The sequence below is a fragment of the Pseudopipra pipra genome, chromosome 4 (genome assembly GCF_036250125.1).
Source record: "Pseudopipra pipra isolate bDixPip1 chromosome 4, bDixPip1.hap1, whole genome shotgun sequence".
NCBI classification, from domain to species: domain Eukaryota; kingdom Metazoa; phylum Chordata; class Aves; order Passeriformes; family Pipridae; genus Pseudopipra; species Pseudopipra pipra.
Window position 1 is genome coordinate 2405485 of NC_087552.1, and position 26111 is coordinate 2431595.

The window sequence follows — 26111 nt, forward strand, 5'->3', positions numbered from 1 at the left end:
CAGATGCTGCTTTGTGCTGCCCAGGACCAGGCAGGCTATTAGCAGCAAATCCAGCGAGGGAAATTAATGAAGGCGACTACTAATAAAAGACAGCTCAGGACAGCCCGACCAACTTGCTCCGAGCGGTAATTAACTTTTTTTAAAACTCATGAAGGTAAATATGCCGTCAGCTTTGGGCCGGGCTCTCTGCTTTTTAATAAAAGGAGGAGGAGGGGGAGGCAAGGGGAAGGGGGTGGCTGCGTGTCACAGCCGCCCCAGCACCGTCCCTATTCCCTCCCGGCCGCTGCAAAGTGACCCTCTGAGGATTTCTTTTCTCTCCGAGCAATTTCTAAAGGTTTTATTTTAAATCTGAGCACCACAAGGGTTCTACCTCTCCTTGATCTGAGTCCTGTACAAGAGGTCACGGGGATGAGCAGGATGCCAGCATTTTGCTGGACCTGCACAGCTGTTGCAGCATCGTAGGCAGAAGGCAGGATATCCTGATATCCTAATATCCTGATATCCTAATATCCTGATAGATATCCTTACGTTGTCAGAGCAAAAGAGTGTCTTAGGCCATAACACACAAGACTTAGCCCTGTAGTAAGACAAGAACCTACACCAGGTTGCAACAAAATTCCCACTGGGATTTGTTTCTGCCAGAGGATTGACTGTATAAGAGATAACTGAGATTATTTTTTTGCCCGTGGGGAGCGGGAATTGGGGCTGCATGGGCCAAATCCACACATAATCCGGGACAAGGGTGAAGCCCAACCTGAGGCACCTGAATAAGGCTTTAGGAAAACTGGGCTTGGGATCTGCCAGCCACTTGAGGGCTGTGTTGGGAACAGTGTTTAATGATGACACTACGTGGAGAGATTGATGCCTGACATGAAAGCGAGCGTGGCAGCCCTTGGGGTGCGGCTGGGACCGCTTTGGCTCCTCGGCGCTATTCTTATGCCAAGGAGGGGCTGTAAAACCCCCTCGGGGGCTTTCGTGCTGCCCCTCCAGCCCTGACAGTGCGGAGGAGCTTTTATGCCAAAATACAATACACAGAAGGATCATAAACACATGTTCTGGGGGCAAGGGGCTGCCATGGAAACCACTCCCAGGTTTGTTTCGTCATCCAAGGAGGTGAGTTTCTGTCTTGAGTCTCCTGGGCCGCTTCCAGGTTGGCTGTAATTGGCTCTGGGGACCGGCCATCACCTCCAAAAACCAGTGTTCTGAGAGAAAAGAGGAAAATACGAGAAAAAAAAAGAAGGAAAGAGAGGAATAAACTGAAGTTAAGAGGGAAGAAAGAGGGGAATAAATGCTTTCGGCCACATTCAAATGAAAAACTGGGATGAGGGTGACTGGCTTAGGTGGCAAATCCAGCCTCTCTGGCTCAGCCTTTGCCAACACAGCCCTGTCTCCCCCTCCCTGCCTTGCCCCCCTTGGGCCTGTCTCTTCCAAGGGCATCTCCAGCTGAGCCCAGCCTTCTGCAGGGAGGTTTGGCTGGCAGGACTCCCACCCCAAACCCCTCTCCAAAGCCCCCCTCCGTCCTCCGACGCGACGTGTGCTTTTTCCCACGGCGGTTCCCATCGCCACAGCCCCAGCAGGATGGGGATGCTCCTGTCTGTACCTGGGATGGAGGAAAATCCCTCCAGGATGACGCACCCGGTAAGAAGCAGCGTCCCTCCCCGAGGACAGCTGGAGGGAGCATCCCAGTGCTGAGCCAGCCGGGATGTCCCTCCCGCTCCTGCACGGCTCCACCACCGAGAGAGAAGTGCATCCCATCCATCCTGGCCTTCTGAAGAGCTGAAGGCACCTACTCCAGCGCCTCTTAAAAGCGGGAGAGAAACCGGGAAGGACAATGAGACCCGACCAGAAAAGACGGAGAGGGCGAGAGCGAGGCTCTCTCGGCTTCTTTTTGGCATTCCTGGAGTTTAATCATTAAAAGGGGTCGTTAAAAGAGAGTGAGAGTGAAAAACCCGCTCCCGACGGGCTGCCCCACACACCGCCAGCGCCGTCAAAGGCTCCCTCTTGTTTTGTTCCTCCTGGCCCGTGGCAGATTTGGGGGGACACAGCTTCATCTTGCTGGCCACATCAAAGCGGTGATTATGCAAATGCTCCCACTTTTTTTTTTCTTTTTTTTTTTCTTTTTTAGGGAATTATTTATCACACAATAACCCCCCTGCCAGGGGGGGAAACAATAGATCAGGCTAGATAGCGCTGCTCGCCCGAGGCTGCGGGGCTGGGGGACCCCTGCGTGGTTTATTGGCCTAACCTAATTTCACTAATTCTCTTTTCACACATTTTGGGCTTTTTTTTTTTCTCTTCCCCCTCTGCCCCCCCCTCGCGGATGTCGCTCCGAGGGCCGGGTTTTGATCCGGAGGGCACCGGGCGGGATTCACGCGCTGAGCATTTTATTTAATTAATACATTCAGGCGCCTCTGCTGGTTTTTAATGATTTCCAGGTGTTTGTACCCAGAAGTCACAAAGTGCTCCCGGGCGCACGGGCACGATGATTGAAGGGCCTGGGCGGCCTCCAGCATCCCCCTCCATGGTGACATCCCTGGCCCTGTGCTGTGCACACTGAACCGAACCCCCAGGAATTGCAAGTGCCTCGGGATTCATCCGTCCCTCAGAGAGGCAGAGAAAGGGAATTCTTCCTCTTTTGCAGCCCAATCATTTTTTCATCAGTAACATTTATTTCCTGTGGCCTTCTCGGTGAAATCCTTCGGGCCGAAGAAGCGTGATAACTGTTTATCTATTCATCCATCCATCCATCCAACCATCCATCCATCCATTCATCCCACGTTTGCTGTCAGCATCTTCTGTACCAAGAGGCAAAGGTAAATGATCAGTAAACTTCCACTGAACTCATATATATATATATATTTAAAAATATATGTATATATACATATATAATGGGTTTTTTTGCAGGTCCTGAAGCAGCTGTTGCCTGTGGACCTGCTGTAAGTGGCATCAGCTCCCACCAGACCCTGGTTTCATCAGAGACAAGGACAGGCCCAATCCCGTAATTCCCGGTCGCTGTCACGTAAAGCAGAAAAAGCAGCAGCCCCAGAGGTACGAAAATTAGAGCTTTTTATTTATATTTTATCACAAGGACGGTCCCTTTGCTCTTCAGCTGTAAATACATACTAGAATAAACTCTGTAAATTATACAAAAAAATACATATTTTCCATGAAATCTGTCTTTATAATAAATAAATGTGAACACGTGTGTGGCTGATCGCTGTAATGTTCCGTGTCTGTTGAGGTTTTCAGTCTGTTGATTTATTTTTAATCTCCTGAAAGAAGGGGGGAGTTCCTCGTCCCCTAAAGGTCGAAATAAATAATGTATGAGGAGATCCTTCCCCATTCCCCCCCTCCCGATTTTTTTTTCCCTTTTGATAGAGAGTTCAGCCTAAATTTCCACGCTTGCATTCAGCCCTCACAAAGCCTACAAATTATACAATGACTTCTAACCTGGACCCCTAACAAAACAATTTACTTTTTTTTTTTTTTCTCGCTTTCCAACCCCCCCCCTCCCGCCTATAAATCATAAGGGACAGATGGCAAAGGGGGGAGCGGGGAAAGGGGGGGGGACGGACAGGGACACACAAAAGCCCCGCGGTGACAGATCTGGGAAAACTGGACAAAGTGCACATCGGAGAGAGAGAGAGAGAGAGAGAGAGAGAAAGAGAGAGAGAGACGGAAAGTTTGGTTTGGCAGGTGCCGTTCCCACAGCCCGCCCTGCCCTGGGAATGGGGCAGATGCCGCCACCGCCCCGGGGGGAGCGCCGGGGCGGGCTAGAGGCAGCGGCGGGGCAGCGGCGGCGCCGGGGCGAAGCGGCCCGGCCAGTGCTCGGGGTCCGAGGCGGAGCCGGCGGGGCTGGCGGGCGATAAAGTGCAGGCGTACGGGGAGGCGGAGGGCGCGGGGCTGGCGGCGCCGCCGCTCCAGGAGGAGGCGGGCGACGGGCTGCCCTCGGCGGGGACCCCCGCTCCCGCCGCCCCGTCGGGGCCGAGCCGCGCCGCCCCGGCCAGCCGCAGGGTCTCGGTGAGCGCCCAGATGTAGTTGTGGGCGAAGCGCAGCGTCTCGATCTTGGTGAGCTTGGCGTCCTCGGGGAAGGTGGGCAGCACGTCGCGCAGGGCGTCCAGCGCCGCGTTCAGGTTGTGCATCCGGTTGCGCTCCCGGTTGTTGGCCTTGAGCCGCCGGCTCCGCTTGATGCGCTGCGCCGTCTCCGCCGTGCGCGCCGCCCGCGGGGCGCCCCGGGACCGCCCCGGCCGCCGCTTCCCCTCCGCCCGCCGCAGCCCGCGGCCGCCCGCCGCCTCCACGGGGCGCGCCGGCGGGGCGGCGCTCCGCTCCTCCTCCTCCTCCTCTTCCTCCTCCTCCTCCTCCTCCTCCTCGGCGCTGTACGGCAGCGAGGGCGAGGGGGCGGGCGAGCCCAGCCCCAGCAGCAGCAGCTCGTCCTCGGCGGCCGGCGCCAGGACCTCCGCCTTCACCAGCATCCTTGCGGGGCGCCGCGCCGGGCAGCACCGGGGAAGCGCCGGGCGGGCGGCAGCACCGGCGGCTTGACGGTTCGCCGGTTTGACGGAGCGGGGCGGGGGTCGCGGGGGGACCAAAGCGCGGGGGGATCGGGGAAGAGGGGAGGGGTGGGGGGCGCGGTGTGGGGGGGCCGCGTCGCTGGCACGCGCCCCGGGGGCGGCGGGCGGGTCCGGGCGGGCGGGCGGCGGCGGGAGCGGCGCCCGGGGCCCGTCGGGGCTGCGTGTCTGGCACACGACCCTCCTTAACACCCCTTATATACCCCGCGGGGAACAATCAAACCTACCCCCGGGGTCCCCCCGTCCCCCCCTCCCCTCCACCTCGCCCCGCCCGCGACTCTTGTCGGGGGCGCCGCCGCCGCCGCCGCCCCCCCGCCCGTTTCCCCCCCCGTGTCCCCCCCTCCCGTCGGGGCCCCATTGGCGCCTCGCGCTCGGCTGGAGCGTGCCGCTAATTTATTAATGAATGGGGGGGGACGGCGCGGGGGAGCGGGGGGAGGGCGGGGGGGGGGGGGGGCCGCGAGGCGCGGCCGGCCAATCCCCGCGCCCCGCGCGCCACGCGCGCGCCCGGGGCCCCGCTCCCTCTGCGGCCGCTTTCGAGTTCCGCCCGGGCAAAGGGATGCGAGGGATGCGAGGGATGGGGGAGCTCCCCTTGGCCTCCCCGTTCATTCCTCGGGGAGATTTTTGTCTTCTCGGGGAGACGCCGGCGCTGCGGTAAAGGTGCGCAGTTCGTACGCGGCTCGCTGGGCTATGGGGATGGTAGGGGGCTCCCCCGGGATGCAGCTGCTCGGTGCTGTCAAATAGCAACGGTTTGGGTTGGAAGGGACCTGGAAAGATCATCTCGTTCCAACCCCCTCCTCGTTCCAACACCTTCCACTAGGTCAGGTTGCTCCAAGTCCCGTCCAACCTGGCTTTGGACACTTCCAGGGACGGGGCAGCCACAGCTTCTCTGGGCAACCTGTGCCAGGGCCTCCCCACCCTCACAGGGAAGAATTTCTTCCCAATATCTCATCTAACCCTGCCTTCTGTCAATGTGAAGCCTTTCCCCCTTGTCACTCCGTGCCTTTGTCAAAGAAATGACGGTGAGGACATACAAAACAAAAACCCCAGCACACTGTCTTCCTGTGTGAAAGCACCAGCTCTGAGCCACTTTGGGGGAGTCGAGCTTTGGGACAGGATTTTATTTGCAGCTGGTAGGGAAGCCTAAAACAGGTGAGAGAGCCAAAATCACCACAGACATCTCGCTGAGCACACCAGGAACTCGCACGCAAATGAGTCCCTCGCTCCCGCTGCCCACTGAGTTGGTGGCCCCTGTGTCACTCCCTGGGGGAGCGACGGCAGCCAGGCGGCTGCCTCAATTAGAGCATCTCCGTGACTTGGTGAGACATTTTAATGCTCCCCTTGCCCCCTTGTGAAAAGCAGGAGACGCACGGGTCCCCTCGGCATCTCAGGAGAGTGGCACGAAAGAACTTTATTTCTTTCTCAGCAGCTTGAAGCTCAAAGCAGAGTCACCTGTGACGGGGCCAGCCCGCCCCTCTGTCACCACCCAAATGTTTTCTGACATTTCTGTCCTTTCACTGTCGATGGAAAGCAACGGAGAGGTGAGGCAGAGGCGGTGCTGGGGGTGCATAAGGCACTGTGATGCCTTTCTTGGGTTCAGCCCAGTTCTTGATGCCAGCCCCAGCGATGCAGCAGTTTTCTCCTCGGGACTCAGCACAAGGTGACCGAGTCCTCACAACCCTGCGGAGGCGCTTGTGTGGTCTGTGGGCAGAGCGAGGGCCGAGCTGCTCGGCCGAGAGCGGTGGGAAGAGGGGGCAGCGGGGGGAGAGGGAGTGGGATCAGGAGCGGGAATGCCGCTGCCACTGCTGCCCACTGCCTGAACTGTCCTCCAAGGGTCAAACTGTTCAACTTCAGCCCCTTTGCCAGACTCAATCCTACTTTAGGGGAACAAAAGCCCAAAGTAGGCGACGATCAAGAAATGGGAGCACAATGATTTAAGCTTATCACACAGCCCAGAAATAAAGGACGCTGAGCTCGTGTGGGGGAGAGGGGGAGACCTTCAGAAAGGCTTTGTTTGCTGTAAGAAGATTGAACTCTGAGGTGACCCGATAGCCCTAAAAGTTTAGGGTCTGTGTTGCTGAGAGACCTTTGGGCACAGCCCATCCACACGTGGACCTCACAAGTTGAGAGCCGGCGTTAATGGCCGGCCTGCCCCAGGTGAATGGGGGCGCGACATCCCGGAGAAAGGGGGGACAAAGCTGCAGGGACAGGGTGGCCTGACCCCTCCCTGCTCTGCCTCCCTCACACCCACCCAGCCTGAGGTGTCCTAAGGGTTTGGGGTACCAGGGCTGCCCACACCAGGCTACCCAGCCCTATGGCAGCCCCCGCAAAAACCCTGTGAGTGAGATGGTTCTGCTCTTAAATGGGGGGGACGGAATATATCCAAATCCAGCAGAGTATCGGGATGCTCTAGGGAGGGGAGAAATGGAAAATGCTGCAGCGTGTGTCCCCTATGCCCCAATCCAGGTCCTTCCCGAACCCTCTGTGAGCTCAGCGAACAGTGCTGCAAAGAGGGACAGGAGGAGGACTGGCCCCCCAGATCCCAAGCCGTGCTAACACTTTGGGGGTTTTGGGATCAAAGGGAGGAGGGGTTCCCCCATAAGCGCTGCCCCAGCATCCTTCCCTGGGTCCCCCCACCCCGGGCAGACGAGCCCCTCGTTGGGGGCCAATTGTTCCCGGCAGATTTGCATGGCAGGTGCAGGCCTGCAAAGCGATTTTGCCGTTCTGGCCCCCCCCCCCCCCGCCTCCCCAAGAGGGTTTGCCTCTCCCCCCTTGTGAAAAAAGGCCGCCGGTGCCTTCCTTTCCCATGAAGAAGAGAAGAAGCTTGAGGATCGCGTGAACACGCTTCAGTTTTCTTATTCTTTTCTATAGATGTGGGGAAAAGAACAGCCGATTGTGTGAAAAACCCAGTGCCTGCAAAAAGGGACATTGGCCATCCAGGCGAAGGTGCGCAAGGGAGAGCACTAATCGCTGAACCAGGAGACAAATACGATTACCAGCTCCGAGCCTTGAGTCAGAAAGTCTCATAGACTTTAAGATGTTAATCCCCAACATAATCCTTCCTTTGGCGTGTAGGAATAGTGCAGCCACAAGAGTTGTTTTGTTATTTATATTGGCGTTTAATAAAACTCAGCCAGTGGTGAATGGGCTGCCCACTCTCCAATGGTAATTAATTCCCTATTTCAGTGACCCAATTGTGCTGGGATAGAGCAGTGGGACAGTCCCACTGCCCCAACCCGCCTTTGTGCAGCTACACGGCTCTCGTGCTTCAACAGCTATGGAAACTCATTCTTTTGATGTCATTCAATGAGTTTTCCTTGGGCATCTTCTAAACTTCAAGGACCCTTTTCTTTCTCGAACGCCTGAAAAGCAGGACTAGCTTGACCACCTCTGTAGAATTTAATGATTTGGTGAAAGGGCCTTTTTTCGGGGGGTTTGTGTAAGGAAAGAGAGAAAGAAAATTTGGCAGGCTGGCTATCAAACAGGGGGGCTATCCAAACTCGGGTGTGCCGAACTCATTCAGCTCCTAATTTATACGTGTCTTAAAAGCCACTTTTCCTTACTCTAAATACTTGGAGGTTTCTCTCAGTCGAGGCATTTCTAGAAGGGATTTGCTAGTGAGCAATAACTCTGTCTTACAGATGTGAGTAAAGACACAGCAAGTGGTGTTTTAAGAAGGCATTTCCATCCAGAAAAAGGAAAACCACCTGGATGTTTTTGCCCAGAAAAGGGGAAAAATACCAGGTACCTGCAATGGGTTATTGATATAAAGTGTGCCTGTGGGTTTGTGCTTTTTGGCTGTACGGTGAGGTGGCGCAAGGAGTGTGTGAAGTGAACACATGAAGAACATGGAGTTACCCTGCAGAGCCACCCTGGTCCGGGCAGCCTCTTCTATGTCTTTATACACACTTCCAAAAAAAAAAAAAAAAAACCAAAAAAAAACCAAACCAAAAAAACCCCCTTCGCAAGTCACAAACAATTCAGGATTCAACTAAGAAAACACAGAGTGAACCATATGGCCGGGGTGGCTCGAGTTGGCTGCATTTTCCCTCAGACAAAGAAGGGATTGAGAGTTGAAGGAAAGGAGAAAAAACCCCAACTTTCCGGCTGATGAAGCTGTTGTCTGGAGGCAATGATCCCAAATCTCAAGGCTTTATTCCAGGCTCCGACTGAGACGTGATATGTCATATGATTAGCATCTTTCATATTTACAAGAGTAGTGCGGGCTGCCAGTCTTTAGAGAAAGGCGAGAGAAAGAAGGGGCATATGCTGAAATGGATTTAGCATTTGAAAGAGAGAAAAGAGAGCGGATAAATACACTTAAACGAGGATTTAGTTTTACTCCCGTTGAGTTCTAATGGCTTGTTGATTGAGATTTTAGGGAGCTGGGACAGAGGTGTCAGGAGTAATTTAAAGGCGCTATTCAACCCTGCCCCGCGCGGAAGGACCCGCCGCTCCCCCTCAGGGAGGAGCGGTTCTGCGGCCGCAGTGGCGGGCTGGCTCCAAGCGGGGCGGATCACCGCGGCCGCCGCCGCTCCCTCCGCCGGGCGGGCAGGTGGCACCACCTGGCGGCGGCGGGAAAGTGAGGGGGGCAAAGTTATCTGGGATCGGGAAAACGGGGGGAAAAATAGGGAATTCTCGGTGTGTTGGGCACCTGTCGGCCCGGACAGCACCTGCTGCTACAGGAGGGTGCTCACTGCCCCGTCCAACCTGGCCTTGGGCACTGCCAGGGATGGGGCAGCCACAGCTTCTCTGGGCAACCTGTGCCAGGGCCTCACCGCCCTCACAGGGAAGGATTTCTTCCCAATACCCCATCTAAACCCTCCCTCTGTCATTTGAAGCCGTTCTCCCCTGTCCTGGCAATCCATGCCCTTGTGTAAGTCTCTTTCCAGCTCTCCAGAGCTTGGAAAGGGGGCCTTTTGATTGTTTTAACCAAGCTCCTTCCTGGATGTGATGTATCTGTAAATACGCAAGATAACAGAATGGTTCTAAAATATAATTCCGTTATTCTTCAGACTAAACAACATAACACTAATACTATTAGACACTTTGTGAGCATAAAAGGATTTCACTTCTCAAGCAGATAAAGTCACTTTATTTTCGGTTATCAAGCAAATAAAGTCACTTTGTTCAGTTTCAGTCATGTAAACACAGGGTCAAACAGAAGCATCAGTACGTGACATACAAACAAACGTGCCACGTTAAATAAATATTAAATTAGCAATTTTGTAGACAAATAATAAAATAGGCACACATTTTATTTTTCCTTCTTCTTACTCTGCTCCTCTTCCTTCCGTTCCTCCAAGTAGCACTTCAGAATGTCGTTTAGCTGCTGCTCGCACTGGCTTGCATTTTGCAATCCATTTTCCCGTCCTAAAACCAGCAATAAACAGGATAATTACATCTCTCTTTACAGCATCCAGCGTGGAACCAGCCCCCGGCAGTGCTGACATCGATTTGCCCCAGAGTTATCGACTGGCTGTGATATCTCTGTCTGGAAAATGGTTCTTCAGAGCTCGGCCACTACCAAGATGCTTTCTTTGATGTCAGCCAAGTAGGTAAAGTCCCATTACTGGATTAAAAACATCCTCTTCGAGTATAAAACCAGCTTGCAGGTAAAGCTGCAAATGTGCAACGTGCATTTTCCTGTGATATATTGGGTTTTATATGCAATAAATGTTTAAAATTACATTTTATATGCAATAAATGTACTGGTTTATAGCTGTGCATACCATATACTTTATATATCATTATGTAGTATATATACACACTATGAAGTTTAATTAAAGAAGCTGAGCTGCACAGTTTCAGAAACCCTGGAAAAGAAAATATTACCTTTGCAGTGGTGAATTACTCTTCCCCACAGCTTGTTCCTGCTTAAACAGGCCAGGTTTCCCACAATCAGCAAGTGCCTCTTTGCCCTCGTTAGCGCCACGTTCATCCTCTTCTCCGAGTCTATGAACCCAAACTGTCTGGTCCTGACACAGGACAAGACAATGACTTCCTTCTCAGCACCTTGGAAAGCATCTACAGTGGACACCTGGACAGGTTTCACTTCAAAAGCTTCAGAGTGAACCCCACTGAGCAAACCCTGAATCTGTGGGCAAAAGAAACAGGGAAGGGGGTGAGTTTGGGAACTCAGAGTCAACCACTTGCCTTGACGAAACACCCAACAAATCTGAGCCCCCACAAGATGTGAGCTAGGAAACTAGAGAGTGCAATGTGGAGGGAAAATTGAAAGTATGTATTTTTTAATCATTCTTTGAATTAAAATAGCTTTATTAATTTTAGAGGCAAAAATGGGTATTTTTTTAATGCAAAAGAGCAATTATGGCAAACTACCCGTTTCTCACTTCTAGTTGACTCTTCTTAGTTGAAATGAAACCTGTGTTTAAAACAAAAAATACATTTAAGGAAGTGCTTTACTGATGATCCACTACACCTTATACATCTGTGATTTATAAAGAGTAATCACACCAATAGCAGCTCCTTCTATTCCACTGGCAATCAGGGACTGGATGAGCTTGACTGCAAAGTGAGCCTCTGCCATGTTGGAAAAGCTGTTGTCTCTTTCCACCTGGAAAAGAGGGAAGAAGATTTCCAAATGAGCTCTCACAAGCAGAATGCAAAAAGGAATGGAGGAAAAACTACGATATTGACTTTATTTATGTAAGAAATATGTGTAAGAAATGTTTAAGGACTTACCTGCTCTGTGCCATTCACACTGTAAAAGCACAGCGTTGGAAGCCAGTCCAGTAAAGGAGTTCTGTCCTCCTCAGAAATGCCATCCCTGAGGTTCCCTCCGTAGAACAGCTCGTTGGCGATGGCACTGAGGGCAGGGTGACAGCGGTACTGTGTCCGGAGGAGTATTGCTTGATGTCCCTAAAAAAAAATGAGGATAAAGGGTGACTAGGAAGTGTTCAAGGCCGGGTTGGGCAGTGGGTGGTGGTAGGTGTGTCCCTGCCCACGTCAGGGAGTTGAATTAGGTGACCTTCAAAGTCCCTTCAAGCCAAACCTTTCAATTTGCAAGGCTGAAACTCTGATCCTCTGACATCTAAACCAGAGTTTTCCTGGTGACTCCAGAGGACCTACATTTCCACCCTCCACCTTTTCCAGAGGTGTGGTTGGCAGGACCTACCATTAAGCAGAGCCGGTCAAAGAGGGTCTGCTCCAGTCCCTGCTCATGGACACTCTCAGACCCTTGAATAGTTGGTGGTAATTGCTTGGGGTCTCCAACAAGGACGAGCTTTTCACACTGAAACCTGAATGGGAATGTGAAAAACCATGAAAGAAAGGTCTAAAACTGAGGCTGAACTGCTCATAACCAAAGTGTGTGTGTTGTGTTTATACATCCCACTGCTTTCCATCCGCCTCCCTGCTCCATCTTCCCCCGGTTTAATAACACCTAAGGCCAGGCCTCCATTTAAAATTATTCTTCCTGCTCTCTAAGGTGACACCTCGGGGTTCATGTGCTTAAAAAGATGTGGGGTTTGGCACTTCCAGGAGGTTGTGCCACTGCTAAGCAAGTTCTTTCCCTGCTGAAGCACCAAAGGAAGGCTGTACCTGGCGATGGGAAGGAGAGAAGCAGGTTCAGTCATCTGACTGCACTCATCCAGCATCACCACGGGGAACCTGAGGGCATTCAGGCAGGGGAAGGGGCAGGCAGCACAGGTCACTCCAACCACTTTTACCTTTTAGAAGTGGGGGGAAAATGGGGAGACAAAAAGTTAGGATCATTTCATAGTTCATCTTTGTGCAGTACACAATTATAGCAGTGGAATTGCTACAGGCTATCTCACGTCACTGGTTCTCAACAAACTGCTCAGATCTGCTTTGTTACAATTGCTTTACAACAAGCTGTGACTTTCTGAGTCTAGGACTGAGGAGAAATGACTGGAAAGACCAGAAACTAAGGATATTTTTCTACAGGGAGTAGTAATCTTTAAAGGTAATACTTTGATGAAAAGTTGCTTAAAATATATTTGAAGTGTCCTTGGCGGTTGATACACAGCTCCAGGATAGATTTAGCTCAGTCTTTATCTTTTCACCTTTATGACTATATAAATTTTAGTTTCAAGGTGACAGTGCAGACGAGATGTAGTGAGAAATTTTTCTCTGCCCACCTTGAAAACTAAGTTGGCAGTATTAAATCAGATTGCAGTCGAGTTCAAAAAGGGTTTCTGTCTTACATCATTAAAAAAGAACTGCAAGTTCAACTCAGAGAAGTCTTACACAGGTAAGACACTAAGCTATACCCGTGGAATCAAACCTAACACTCACTTTATTTTTCAAAATTAGGAGCCTGGCAGGCGTGAGAGGGAATTCCCAGTTTCCATACAGTGGGTTTTGTGGATAGGACACGATGAATCCCCACTTTCCCATCCCATCTCTTTGACTGTACCTGTTGCAGGATGGTTTTATTGGTCCCCAGTTTGTGCTGCTCAATGCTCTTCCTGACATATATTTTTTCAGCTGGAGTCAAATCTTCTTTCATGAGAGCAAGCAGCTCTTTCAGCTGCTCGTTTTCATTTCCTGAGCCTGCATGTAAACTTCAAAAAAGATTTTGTAACGTGCATTGCAGTGACTGAAAATAACAGTGCTTGGGAAAATGTACCAAAACAATCATACTTTATACATAACAGTGCTTAAAAACGACATATTAACTTGTCCCAAATTGCTTCAGATCCCATAAAGAAAAAGTTTCTTACCTGTGGGGAAGAATTGCTTTGGTGATCTTCCTAATACTTCCCACTCTGATAAAATCCTCAAATCCAAGATCGAGCAGGCTTCAGAGAAATAGAGAAGACAGATGTTACAGAAATGGAAGAAGAAACTTTGAGAGCTTTAAAAGTGGTTTTAAAAGGCACATCAGAACACTGAAGAACACAAACTCCTGCAATTAACCAGCTGAAGTAACTCAGGCCCCAGTCTTTTAATACCAACACACTGATCTTTACCAGTGTAAGTGCATTATTATTTCTGGAAGAAGAGGCTGTAAAAGCCTCAGTGACCCACCCCAGCAGTATCCTGTCCACGGCAACGTTGGTGGAAGAAGCAATGAGAAGTTTCCACGGAGTTGGCCTTGGACCCTCCGTGGCTTCGCTGCTTTCGAAGAGCTGTACGAGGAACAGGATCACCACAGACAGCAGGTAGCTCTTGCCAGCTCCAAAAACACCTGGTATTTTGGAAGAAAAAAGCCAAAGTTACAAGTGAAGTAGAAGGAAATATAAACCAGCAAGGAATAGTGTGTAATAGAAAAAAAAATTATAAAATTAAGCAAAGCTGATACGTGACCAAAAGCGGGTTTAATTTGAAAAGAAAGAAGCACTCTGATTTTGTGGACAGATCTTTCTAGGGAAAAACTCAACACTTCTGTGAAATCCTCCAAAAGGCAGAATGCAAATTCAAGGATGAGGAGCTCTGTGCTGACAGAATAGATGTCTAATGTCATGGTCATTATCGGAGGGGCCTCATCCAGAGATTAATTTTCAGGAAGTACCTGAAGTAGGTGAGGGGACAGCAGCATTATAAGAGGATACTCCATACACAGGCAGTTTATTTTAGTATTTTGGGCTACGTTTCAAATAAGTCAACGCTGAATTTGCCTTTAAGTCTGCCCGAAATTGTAAATATATGATGAAGGAAACAAATCTACCATTTCATCTCTGGGATATTTCCCTAACCCTGGCATGACATACTAATCAGACATTTGCTGCATACCACGTATGATGGTGATGGGGAAGCTCTGATGTTCCTCCTCTGGGGTGATATTCCCACACCAGGTCATCATCCGAGCGATGTGGATCAGCGATGTCGCCTGGTCCGGGTTCAGGGAGAACCTTTGGATCATCTCTTTAGCCAGTCCCATGGCCACCTCAGAGCTGACAGGGCCAGCCCTCATTGAGCTTTTCAAGCTCATGGCAGGAGGAATAAATTTTCTTCTGTCGACTCTTTTAGGAGCATTTTCAGAATGATGATTCCTGAGGGCAAAAAACAGCCAAAAGTTGTGATACAACATAATTTGTGTCTCTTGGTTCTGATATTCTCAGTGACCCAACCCTGAACTGCTGAGGTTTTATGACCTGCTCACAGTATCACTGAACAGTAACTTACATGTTTAGTAGGTATGGGATTAGTGGTAATGTGGAGGGATTGAAGTGCTCCTCCATATTCCTTAAGGATGCCAGCTCCCCACTGGCATTACAAACCAGCAGGGCGTGAACACACACTGGAAAAGACCACGGAAAAATAAAAGTAGGAAGAAATTAAATGAGCCAAGATTTCACATCATTATAAAGTACCAAAAGGGTAATCAGCCAACTTCATCTCTTTCATTCACAAACCAAACCAAAACAACCCCCAAACTTTGGCTCAGTTCAACAGCAAAACCAAGGAACTTCTGCAAAATCACAGATTTAATATATGGCTTTTTATATAAATATATATTTATATATAGTATATATATATAGTATATAGTATACGTATTTATATATAGTCTTGAGTTGTTTGGGATTGTATTTTCTTTCTCAGGGACAGTACCAACATATTCCTGTTATTTACACTGTGACAGGCAACTTGCATTCTATATTGTATTATTTACTATATTGTATTATTTACTATATTGTAGTATTTATATTATCCTCATTTCTTCCTCCCTCATTTAGAATTTACCACCTACTCTGCAGGTTTAATTGCATTAAGGGCTGTATTCAAATTACATATTCAAAGATACAAGTAAAAAAAATAGTGTGAATTAAACCATGTCTGAGATTTGGGAAATCCTAATCTCTTCCTTCGTTGCTGGCTGGATTTCTCCGTAGTTGTTCCCCACAATTCTGAATTATTTGGTGTAGAACTCACTGTTTGATCTCCAGTTTGAGGGACTGTAGCCTTTCAATGGGAGCAATTCTATTTCACTGTTGGAGGATGGTCCAAAGAAAGCACTGCTTGCAATGAAAGTATCAATGGGATCAAAGTTCAGAGTCTTTGAAACCACCCAAATATCATCTGTCAAAAAAAATACAGAGTTCTCATAAGCTGCTCCTGCTGCCACCTTTGAAATCAGATGCTTGGGATGTGCTTACCTTTGCTGTAGAGAGAAGAATGCTCCTTTTTGCTTAATTTGAGGTATAATTTGGGTTTGGAATCACCATCTAAGCTGGCAGGTGTATTCATAAATTTCTTGAACTTACTGTACCTCTGGGTTTGAATTTCAAAGGCTTTCCTGTGAAATTGCAATTTTAAGGAAAAGCATGTAAGCTTATTGGCACATTTTGGATTCAGCACCAAAAATAAGAAAGCTCCACAGATTGGACCAAATCATACAGATTGTGGTGCTTGTTCATCATCTTGCATTAACAAGTTTTGAATACATTCCTCTTGCAAAATTCTCTCATATGCAGCCATAATGACATTGTTTGCTCTACAGTTAAGCAGCACAGAATAGCCCTTGATTAAACTTCTGTTAAAATTGCAGTCTTGCAGAGAAAAAAAATCAAAATCTCTCAGTAAAGATTAAATGAACGAGAATTCAAATGCAGCAACTGTAAGGGTACTTGATTGTACCAATCAAGCTGCTGGTAAGCAGGGCTAAAAAGAAATGCCACTGCTATCAATATTATTCCTTCTCTGATTTGGCTCTTACATGTCTTTACAGAACTGTAGCCTCTTTAAACAGAGTGAAAATGTCTATTAAATGCTGCTGGAACCCCGAGCTGCTGCAATATTTATAAACCCTGAATTCACACGGCACTGGAGAAAAGTGCAGAGGGTTTCAGGAATACCTCACCAAAAGCTGGCATTCCTCATAGAGAGCAATCTTTTGGCCTCTGAGGTATGTCCCAATGCTTTTGATGTCGTGGAGCACTGCACTGGGTCTGGATTTTGCCTGTGTGGGGTTCACGTCTTCTACCCACTTGAAAAACGAGCACTGCTCAGCTTTCGGGGCGTCACAGGCATAGAACAAACGACCCTGGAAAGGAGAGGGGGGGAAAAAACAGAGCATGAGCACTAAAACAAGCGAGGAAAAAAAGGAAAAAAAGGACCAGCACTTTCACCCCAAACTGTAAAAACACAGCACCTTGTTATGACCTTCTTTTTTAACCATAACCAGCTTAGCAGGGTGCATGTGGTTGCAGAGTGGAGCACAGCTTCCCTGGCTTTGCCCATCTTTCACTGATGTGTAAAATGATATGTCCACTTTGGAGAGAGCACTGTGCAATCTTTGGGACAGCTCAAACAGCATTATGTTCAGTTGTTCTAGAGAGAGAAAGCAGAAAATAAAGGAGTTATTAGTAGAGCCTTAAAAATGCTTATGCAGGCACACAACGTTCAAGCAAATATATTTTCATTTGAAGATTTCAATCCTAAATCAAAATATTTAATCTGAGTCCTACGAGAAACGACATGACCTGCAAAATCCATGTATTGCAGGGAAAAAAAAAAAGCTTAGGAATCTAAATACTGGAAAACAGGCACAAGGTTACATAGTTGAACAGAAGTGTGCTGTTCTTTTGGTTTGCCTTTGCAGTTTTGGGCATAGATTGAATATATTTCAGTACATATAAAAAAAAAATCAAATGCAGCCAGTTCTAATGGGTGATGTTGAGGATTTCTGTCCCTCTTATCCTGCTTGGTGAAGCTTCAGAAATACCCTGTTTAACAATGACAGCCTTGTACACAACACGGTGTCAGACTTACCTGTCAGAGCAGCTTTAAAAATCTGTTTGTAGTGAAGATGAGACCGAAACACAGCTGGGATGGAGATCTTTCTTTTAGGGAGATGAGCATGTTTCACTTTGTCCACGTTAGGAAAAGACAACTCAGAAATTGTTACGTCCTAAAAAGACCCAGAAAAGGAAACCATTAAAACTTGCAAGACCCTGAAGGAGAAAAATAACTTATCCCTAAAGCTTGGGCTGCCTAATTTAGGATGCAACATGAGATTAAAATTTATCACTGCATTTATAGTCATACTTCCAAAGGCTGTAAATTATGTAAGTTATGTCACTGAAAATTATGTTTTTCAGTGCTAGGGGAAGGAGCACACAACCCCCATTAATCAGATGAAAATACAGCAAAGGTAGAACAAGGCTAGGGAAGGCAGAACCACATCTCTATATATAAAAATATACACACACACACATACATATATATGTATATCTGGTATCAGTGCTTATTCAGTGCCATTAACTTACTTTTCCACAGTTAAAACTGAAAAAAATGTGTAGTATTTTAAAATCAGTGACTGCGCCTCGAAGCAAGTTATAAGTGTTCTTTGAAACAAGGTTGACTTTCAAATTTAGAAAAACCCTTCTTGAAAACACATTCTTACCAATTACAGGTGACCAAACAGCCCAACAGCTTTTATTTCATCTTCCTGCCATCAACATTCCGATTACAAACCTAAATCTGGCACTGTGGGTGCCCAGGAATTACCTTTACAAAGGTAACTGTAAAGGTAAAAGTCGAGCAGCTGCTGTTCTGCAGCTGAGACTCTCTTGTTTTGCTACATAGGTAGAAACATTTCACCCCATTGCACTGATAATATCTTGCAGGAAATCAGAGAAATGCAGTTCCTTTGGCTGGAAAAATGTGTTTCTGCCACTTACACCTGTACTTGCTTGAACAGTTACACACCTGGCCCTCTCCTGTTCCGGCGTGGCAGCTCAGGTGACTCAACACCTTTTGTGTTGCCGCAGCCAAAGGTGTCCCTCTTAAGTGCAGGGAAAGTAACTTCCCTTCAGAAATCCAATCTGGGGGGTTGCTGCTTGCACAGCATTCCCCAGGGGAGCTCTTGGATGTCAGCAGAGGGGCAGCACCGGGAGCGCTTTGATTCCCAGCTCCGCTCTCTCCCGTGTCACCCCGCAGCATTCCAAGGATGCTCCGGGCACAGATGTCCTCAGTCTCTTCCCTGTCAGGGATCAAGTCACTCTGAGCACTGTTTTGATACTTCAGCCACTTGCTTTGTCTGTGTTGGGAAGTCACGTCAGGGAGCAGGGCTTGGACAGATTCCCTTTGTCCGTCTTCCGCGTACTCCCCAAACACAGAGGTCTCATAATTCCTGTCCTGGGGGCCGGGAGCACTCCTAGGAAATTCCATTGGCTCGCTGCATAAATTGCCTCCTGGAGAGCCCAAGGATTGCTGGAGCTCCTCGCTGTCAGTGGAATAAACCACGGCAGGAATCTCCTGGGTGGCAGGAAGGGTGACAAACGGAGTCCGGGTTTTACCGGTGCCTTTGGATCTCAGGAGGCTGCATTCCTCTGGATAGCTGGATTTCTCCCCTGCTGTAGGGCAAAGACATCTTACAAATACAACTTGTAGCACTTAGGGATGGCACTTCAGATGTACAGAAAAGAATTTTAAGTTCTTCCTTTCACATCCTGTCTTTTAACTGGGAAGCTCCCTGGATCCTGCCTGGGCAGTACCACACTAAATTTCCATACACCATGATTGATTTTTTGGTGTGATTCTTTTAATTAATTTTAATTCTTTTACATCCCCATATTCAGAAAACATTCTATACCCACTCTACTTGTATAAAAGACAATTATTTAAACGTGGTTGTGTTTTGGAGGCCATTAATCTGATAGTTTTGGTAGGTCACTGGCAGATGCCAACTGGAAAACACCCAGCTTAATACTTGCTCCTTTTTCCAGAAAGATCACCCCCAAAACTGTGAATTAATACTAAACAACGTAGATAAGGAAGCTTTTAGTACCAAAAAGCATCCTTTGGACTAAATTAATTATCAGCAGTGACAGTCATTGATAGCTGTCAGCTGGAAGTGGGTCAGAGAACAGCTGAATATGGCAGAAAACTAAAAGCAGTTAAATAAAAAAATAAATATGACTTAGAAGCTTAGCTTACAGCCTTTATTTCCCCCAATTTAGAAGCTGATTTTTCTTTATAAAACTAAATCACTCCACCGAGGTCTCTTGGAGGGGAATAGAATTGGCAGAGTAATTGTCTGCCATAGCACAACTCGCTGTGCTTCAAAAATCCTCAGGGATTTTCCAGCTAAAATACTGTAGGAGTGCAATTATAAACTGTGATGTCTTACTGAAAACAAAATCTGGGAGTTCTGGTTCACTTGGTAAGATCCCTTGTAGCAGGGGCTCCTGGATGTCTCCAGTAGTTTCCTCATTTCCTGAAGGTGGAGAAATTGTAGAATCCGGATCAAATGAGGAAGTCACTTCTGATGAAATCTACAGGTGAAGAATTAATATGTTAAATGAATGACTGGGAAAAAAACCCCTTGATTATAGCTCTTTTATCACTGTTCTCTCTGTCATCATTCTAAACAACTGAAGTGTGTTTCACAGTCGAGATAAAACAGCTTCAAAAATAAGAAACTGCCACGAAAGCACAGGAAATAAAGCCAAAAACATCTAGAAAAGACAGTCAGTGCACACCTTGCCAGGTTCCCAGGAAGTCCACTGTGCTTGTCTCAGAGCAGAATGTGAAGGTGAGCCTGACACTGTCCATGCTGGCACTTCAGGATACACAGGGAATGCCAGTGCTAGGAAAAACACGTGAAGGACAGAAGTCATGCAGGAATTTTGAGGCCAGTTGCTGCCTTTTAACTTTTACTTCCACTTACGAGACTGATTTATTCTTGACTCTTCAGTCACATCAGGCTCCATTTGAAAATTCCCTTCTCTGATACCATCCATATCATCCCCATGAAGACTTCTGGAACATGGAGACTTTACAAAAAAAAACCAAAAAACAAAAAAAAAAAAGCATGAGCAAAAACTTGCTAGAAATTCAACTGCTTCTCTTCTGTTTTTCAGAGTGGAACTGATCAGAGAAGAAAAAAAACAAGTTAATGTTTTACCTGTCTGAAGTCAGAAAGGCCATAATTGCTTGAAAACAGGGGTGACAAAAATGTCTCAGCTGCAAAGTCCATGTTATGTGGGTACTGCTGCCATCCCAGCTGGGAGCAGGGAACTCTCACCATGATCTCACTAGCTGCTGATCCCTTTACTTGGTGCCCTTGGAATGCAACAGGCTACACAATACATTGGAATCATCACTAACTGAAATAAACATCGCTCTGGAACTATCTACAGTCACTAAAGGTACTCTTCAATACATGCAACAAAAATAATCTGTTGGAAACTAGAAGAGAAACAAAAAAAAAAAAAAATCTGGTTTTTTTCCTCAAAATTTCAGTTCAAAACTCTCCCTGGAAAATTTCCCACAGACACATAGACTAAAAAATGATGAGAAGCCCATTGTGAGACTGGTTAAAATTTTATTAGGACTCACTGTAATAGATTACAAATAGTAAACCACTTCATTGCCATCTAAGGAACACTGTTCATTATGCTTCAGTTCCACAGGAACTGTACCTTTGGTTGCCAGTCACATGTCCCAGGGTCTCTTTGGGCTGCTGCTACTGGTAGAATATATGGCTCTGTCTTCTGTAATAAACTGTCCACAGAGCTGGGCTGCACAGAAGAAGTACCAAAACCTCATCAGCCTAACAATTTAATAACCATTTCAAGTGAAAATACAAGCTAAGGAATCTCTTGTGTTTATACAAAAGAAGCATTTTAATGACAGCCTTTTTATTGGGAAGCCAGGGCAATGCAGGACAGGATAAAGGACTTATGCTTGCCTAAAATCTTTAAGCTTTGGATGGATTGAAAGAAAAAGGCTATTACTGTGTAAAGTATCAAACACAAACAGATTTCCCAATATATTTCAACCCAAATGCTAAAATTCCTAGGAATTGACTGGTAGGGAAGGAGAAGTACCAGACATATTAATTTGATATTGAACATAACTAAATATTACCATTTGCATTAAGTTTCTTGTCATACAAGAGGCCTCCTGAATATTTATTGGCAAGAGGACTTCCTCTGTTTATTACCAGCTTCATAATCAACACCAAGAATTCTATTCCCGGTAGAAAATGAATTTATCTTGTACAGATAAATATATGTAGTCAAAAATGGGTTACCATAAGGCCAGAAGAATCAAAGTATGAACAGGAAGGTGCCTGTAAACTTTCTGAGTAAGGCATTTCTGTAAACTCTTTTATAGCTACAAGAGATGGAAAAGCATAATGAGTTACAGATAAAAGTTGGGGTTTTTAATGTGAAAACATCTGAATATTTACTGGGCTTACAAACCCAACCCATGCAATGAATTGCACAGTTAGGATTTAACTGAACTAAAGACACAGAGCTCACAATGCTGCTTTAAACACTAAAAACTGCATGAGGGAACCTATAAAACACATCACTCAAAAAAGATTTCTGAACATGAATTGTCCAAGAGAGACAAGAGTACAGAGGTCAAACAGGTACAGACACACAGAATTCACTTTAAAACAGAAGCTGACCTAACCTTCATCTTTCCCAAGGGGTTCAAATGTCTCCTGGGAAGTCTCTGTCTCACAGAACACGCTGTTATTTTCCTCCATCTTTTGCAAGCTTTCTAAAGCTGTGCTGTGTTGAGTCAAAGCCCTCAGAAGAGCAATATCATTCACCAGAGCAGGGAGACCTGAGGAGCTTTCAGCCACTCCTCTTTCACCTCTGCAGGCTGCAGGAGGGGTGTTTATGCTCTCTGAGTTTTCAGACTCTGTTTCCTCTGGAGATGAATGGCCTGTTCCTAAAGGATGCACAGGACTTGTGGAAAGGAGAGCATCTTCCTTATGTGATGTGCCAAATACCTGCTGATGGTCTCCTGCAGTATATTGGAATGAGCCACTGCCAAGAGCTGATTTTGGTGACAAAGCCAGCAAAGGACTGCCTGGTTTAATGCCACCACTCCTACTCCCCCAGAAGTGTTCTGAGCCAGCCTCTGGGGATTCCCTGCAGCCCAGCTGTGTGACACCTTCTTCTTCAGTGGCAGAAGTGATTCTGCTGGGAGAAATACCTGAAACACTTCCAGTTGCCTCAAACAGGCTGGTTTCAGGGTGACATTCCTTAACATTTGTGTCCCCAGGCACGGGATCAGAGTGCTGGTTTCTTACCCGGGGTGTGCCATTAATGGTGAGTGCTGCACAGCCAGCATCATCCTCTTTAATGCTTGTGGCTTCAAGACTTAATTGACTTGCATTCATCTCTTTTATGTTGTGTCCACCACCCAAAAGTTCCACTTCAGTTCTGCTCTGGCTCGCAGGGTCTTCTGCAACCCTCCTGGTATCTCTGGCACTGGCTTCACAAAGCTCAGACAAAACACCCCCAGTGCGGTCACTTCCCTCATTCTCTCTGTCAAATGTTGAACATTTGGCTTCATTTTTGCTGTGTGTCACTCCTTCACAGGGGGAATGAGGTCTCAACACAGCATTTGGAGCTACCTCCCCTCCCTCAGAGCAATCTGGGCTCTCTGAAAGCGTGTCTCCCTCAGCGGGCTTCTTCACATCTCTTTCACACACTTCTTCACTGTCTGTGTCATTAAAATCAAAAGACTCCATCAGATTAAAGTTAACCTCCATCAGTTCTTCATCTGGACTACACCCTTTGCCATGCAAACTTAACTCCTCCTTAACAATTCCAGCTTCAGTCAGTGTTAGATCCCCGGAAAGCTCCGGGTCACTGGGCACCCCCTCTGAATTTTGTCTCGGCTGAAGCTCGCTCTGCATCTTCACAGATGAATTCTCCCTAAGATCCTTAGTCCCTGACTGCTCCCTGTGTCCAAAAGAATTGTTTTCAAAGGTGACTGGACTTGCTGAAGGTGAAATGTCACCTGAGGACGGGACAAACTGGCTGTCACTCATTCCACTTATGGTGGACTCAGGTAGGAAGCAACTATTTGTGTTGCAGGGATCCTGCAAATCTTGACTTAAATTATTTACCTTTTTCTTGTGTCTCTGTCCTGTGGCTTCTTCACCATAAGGCTGTTCAGATGAATTCAGAGGCATTTCAGCATTCCAGTCCTTCTTATCATTTCCAGTTCCCTTCCCAAAAGGCAGGTGCTGAGCGTTCGGAACGATTCCTTTGGCAGGATCACCCGGAAAAGCAGGCAGGGCCGTGCTTTTTTGGTCAGGTAAATCTGCATTTTTTGATGCCTGAAACCTGGAGAGACTTTCTGTAAGTGCAGCTGTTTGTTCTCCGTGTCCTTGTGCTGGTTTGGACTTCAGAAGAGCAATGATCTGTGCCGTGCTCCTGATGTTGTGGGACACTGCCCCGGGACCAGTTTGCCCAGTAAGGAGAGGAGATTCTGGCTTCACCAGGAACTGAGCAGAGCTTTGCTTCTCTGTCCCCTCACATCTGTCAAGAAATGGAGCTGGAAGCACCGAGGAGACAGACAGGTGGTCTCTGTCATTATCCCTACATCCATCTTCCTGGAAGCCTGCGGAGAGATTCGTGTCCGCATCCTCCTGGTGAATCGTGGAAAATAACGGAGAGGTGACATAAAACTGGGACGGAAAAGTCCCCTGGCACTGCTTAGATAAAGGCAACAGTGTTGGTTTTTCTTCCTCTTCCACGGCTGGTATTTTCTTTGCAACTTGGCGTGGCCCTTGGAACCCCTGGGAAATTTAAAATCAAAGATTTAAAATCAACACTTTGCGGTCAAACGTTGAACAAGGGACATAAAAATCGGAAACGAAACCACACCGTAAACTTCCTCTTCAGGCCAACAGGGAGGTGTCTTGGAGGCAGAAGACCAGGTCTGACACCATTTCTATCCACTGCTGGAGTTTCTTCTGCTCTCCTTGGCTGATCTTCCAAAGGTTTTTCACTCGCTTTTGCTGCTTCGACCGTGATCAAATATCGTTCGCTCTCTAAATCATCTCCAGCAGCCACCTAGAAAGGAGGGAGGAGCAGGGTGCACAGAATAGTGCCATGTAAGAGAGAACAACACACAGATTTATTTTAAATAAATAGTCTTTTAAGTGCTTAGATGTAAAAAATTCAGATATTTAGACCCAGTATATCACAGATGCCATATAAAGAAAAAAATATATATACACAGACATGAAAGCATCAGCACTTATCTTCAAGTTATGCTTATTTAATATATCCCTGTAATAATACTGCTTTTACCCCAAAGGAATAAAACTCCATAAAACCTCCTGGACAAACAATAAGACTTGTCAAAAAGAAGAAGCTGTTTTCCCTTTTCATTATTTCCACTGTAGCAGAGCTTTATATCCACAAAAATGGCCATTTTAGTTACCAACCCAGTGTCTGAAGCTCTGCCTGAAACACGAAGCACAATCAGGCATTCAAATAACAACTCCAAGCAAACTCTACCTGAGATTTTATAAAAATACTCTCCAGGCATTGTCCTTTGTCATCAAACAAGGTGGCCTGCAACGAAAAAATGGGATTTTAAATAACCAGTTATTTCACAGAGCCACCGGACTGGCACTGGCAGTCCAGCAGTACCAGATAGGATTAAATCCAAGAGTATTAAATCTGAGTTTTCACCTGATTCCTGCCAGTTCTAATCCTCAGAACTCCATCTTGCCACGTTTTGGCTTTTTTTGTCTTTTGGTGAGTGTATAATACCTGTTTTAAACATGCAAAATGTTGGAGAAATAAGGAGATATTTGAATAGTACAGCGGCTGCAGTCTTTTAATTTATTCCAAATAATAACAGCACGCAGTGTTAAAAATCACTTACAGTAAATTCTTGAGAGGCCATTGCTTTGTCAAAACAGTCATTTATTTCACAAATCTCCACATCTTCACACAGCCTGAGAGGTGGGAAAATGGTCAGAATTCACCAGAGCTGTGAAGAAAATGTGTGGACAAAGAATTACATGTCAGTTTACTTCTGTTTTCCCCTCAAAAGAACTTTTCTTGCAGCAAAAAAAAAAAAACAAAAAAAAACCAAAAATACCCCAGAAGCTGTTACCAGAATAATTTTGTGCCAGGTGTGGAGCTGGCCATGCATGTTCAACTCATGTAAAACGTTAATTATATTTAAAACACAACTGACTGCAGACCAGCCACCCGTGAAGGCAAACCTCTTCACGTACTTAACGTTAGACCGCAATAACACTTAAAATAAAGTTCAAAATAGCCTCTGGATGAGCGAGGAACAGTTTATATGAAGAAAGGGGGAAAGATTCCTGCCGTTTCTTGTGGCTGCCACCTCCTCGGTTGCTTAATGAGGTGAAAATCCATGGAAGTGGACATCCTTGGAGGACACGAAGTTACCACCTTTAAAGCCGCGGGATGGATGCGAACCCTTACAGTGACCGCAGGCGGAACGCCGCGGGAGCAGGGACGCGCAAAACAAACAAACCCACCGCCTCCTTTTCCAGCCCCCTCGTCCAGCAGCATCCCCTTCAGCGCCAAGGGGGGATTCCATTCCCCGAGGGACCGCGACCGCATCCCCCCCCACCGGTGACACCGCGATCCTACCCAGCGACCAGGATCAGCACCGGAATCAGGATCAGGACCGGAATCAGGACCGGAATCAGGACCAGGATCGGAATCAGGCTCGGGATGGGGATCGGGGTGAGGATGGGGATTAGGAGCGGGACGGGGATCCCGGGGGCAGCCGCCGCCCTCTCGAACTTCCCGCCGCGGCGCCCCGCGTGACGTCACAGCTGCGCGCCGCCCGGCGGGGGAGGAAGTC

The 26111-nt window shown here is 47.4% G+C and overlaps 3 protein-coding genes and 1 long non-coding RNA gene across 12 annotated transcripts in view; 2 read left to right on the forward strand and 2 right to left on the reverse strand.

The window, feature by feature from the left end:
- Positions 1–3003, forward strand: part of ALPK1 (alpha kinase 1) — a 39265-nt gene extending 36262 nt beyond the window's left edge. For all 3 annotated transcript variants that reach the window (XR_010430371.1, XR_010430370.1, XR_010430372.1), the window contains one exon: positions 4–3003. The gene's annotated coding sequence lies outside the window, so the exon portion shown is untranslated. The remainder of the gene's footprint in view (positions 1–3) is intronic.
- Positions 3004–3049: 46 nt separating this feature from the next.
- On the reverse strand, positions 3050–4814 carry NEUROG2 (neurogenin 2). The gene has a single exon (XM_064653888.1). The coding sequence runs from the start codon at positions 4470–4472 to the stop codon at positions 3774–3776; it is 699 nt and encodes a 232-aa protein (XP_064509958.1). The 5' UTR covers positions 4473–4814; the 3' UTR covers positions 3050–3773.
- A 274-nt stretch (positions 4815–5088) lies between these two features.
- Positions 5089–10852, forward strand: LOC135413763 (uncharacterized). Its single transcript, XR_010430382.1, has 3 exons — positions 5089–9144; positions 9979–10120; positions 10429–10852. It is a non-coding gene; the product is annotated as an uncharacterized LOC135413763 (long non-coding RNA).
- Positions 9629–26057, reverse strand: ZGRF1 (zinc finger GRF-type containing 1). Of its 7 annotated transcripts, none has more exons than XM_064653826.1 (29): positions 25895–26055; positions 25149–25256; positions 24953–25033; positions 24776–24832; positions 24137–24325; positions 21921–24048; positions 21532–21614; positions 20918–21016; positions 20401–20574; positions 20164–20269; positions 19976–20082; positions 19624–19768; positions 18201–18844; positions 17262–17400; positions 16642–16820; positions 16346–16533; positions 15647–15786; positions 15423–15569; positions 14676–14790; positions 14283–14542; positions 13578–13737; positions 13271–13348; positions 12964–13111; positions 12126–12253; positions 11701–11824; positions 11268–11444; positions 11005–11139; positions 10398–10659; positions 9629–9935 (listed from the first exon to the last, which is right to left on the reverse strand). In XM_064653826.1, the coding sequence occupies exons 2-29, from the start codon at positions 25167–25169 to the stop codon at positions 9820–9822; spliced, it is 6330 nt and encodes a 2109-aa protein (XP_064509896.1). In that variant the 5' UTR covers positions 25170–25256; positions 25895–26055; the 3' UTR covers positions 9629–9819. The 7 variants fall into 7 exon arrangements, with proteins under 7 accessions (XP_064509896.1, XP_064509894.1, XP_064509898.1 ...); XM_064653824.1 differs by having other exon boundaries at positions 18201–18847; XM_064653828.1 differs by lacking the exon at positions 21532–21614 and having other exon boundaries at positions 18201–18847; positions 23374–24048.
- Between the last annotated feature and the right edge of the window lie 54 nt (positions 26058–26111).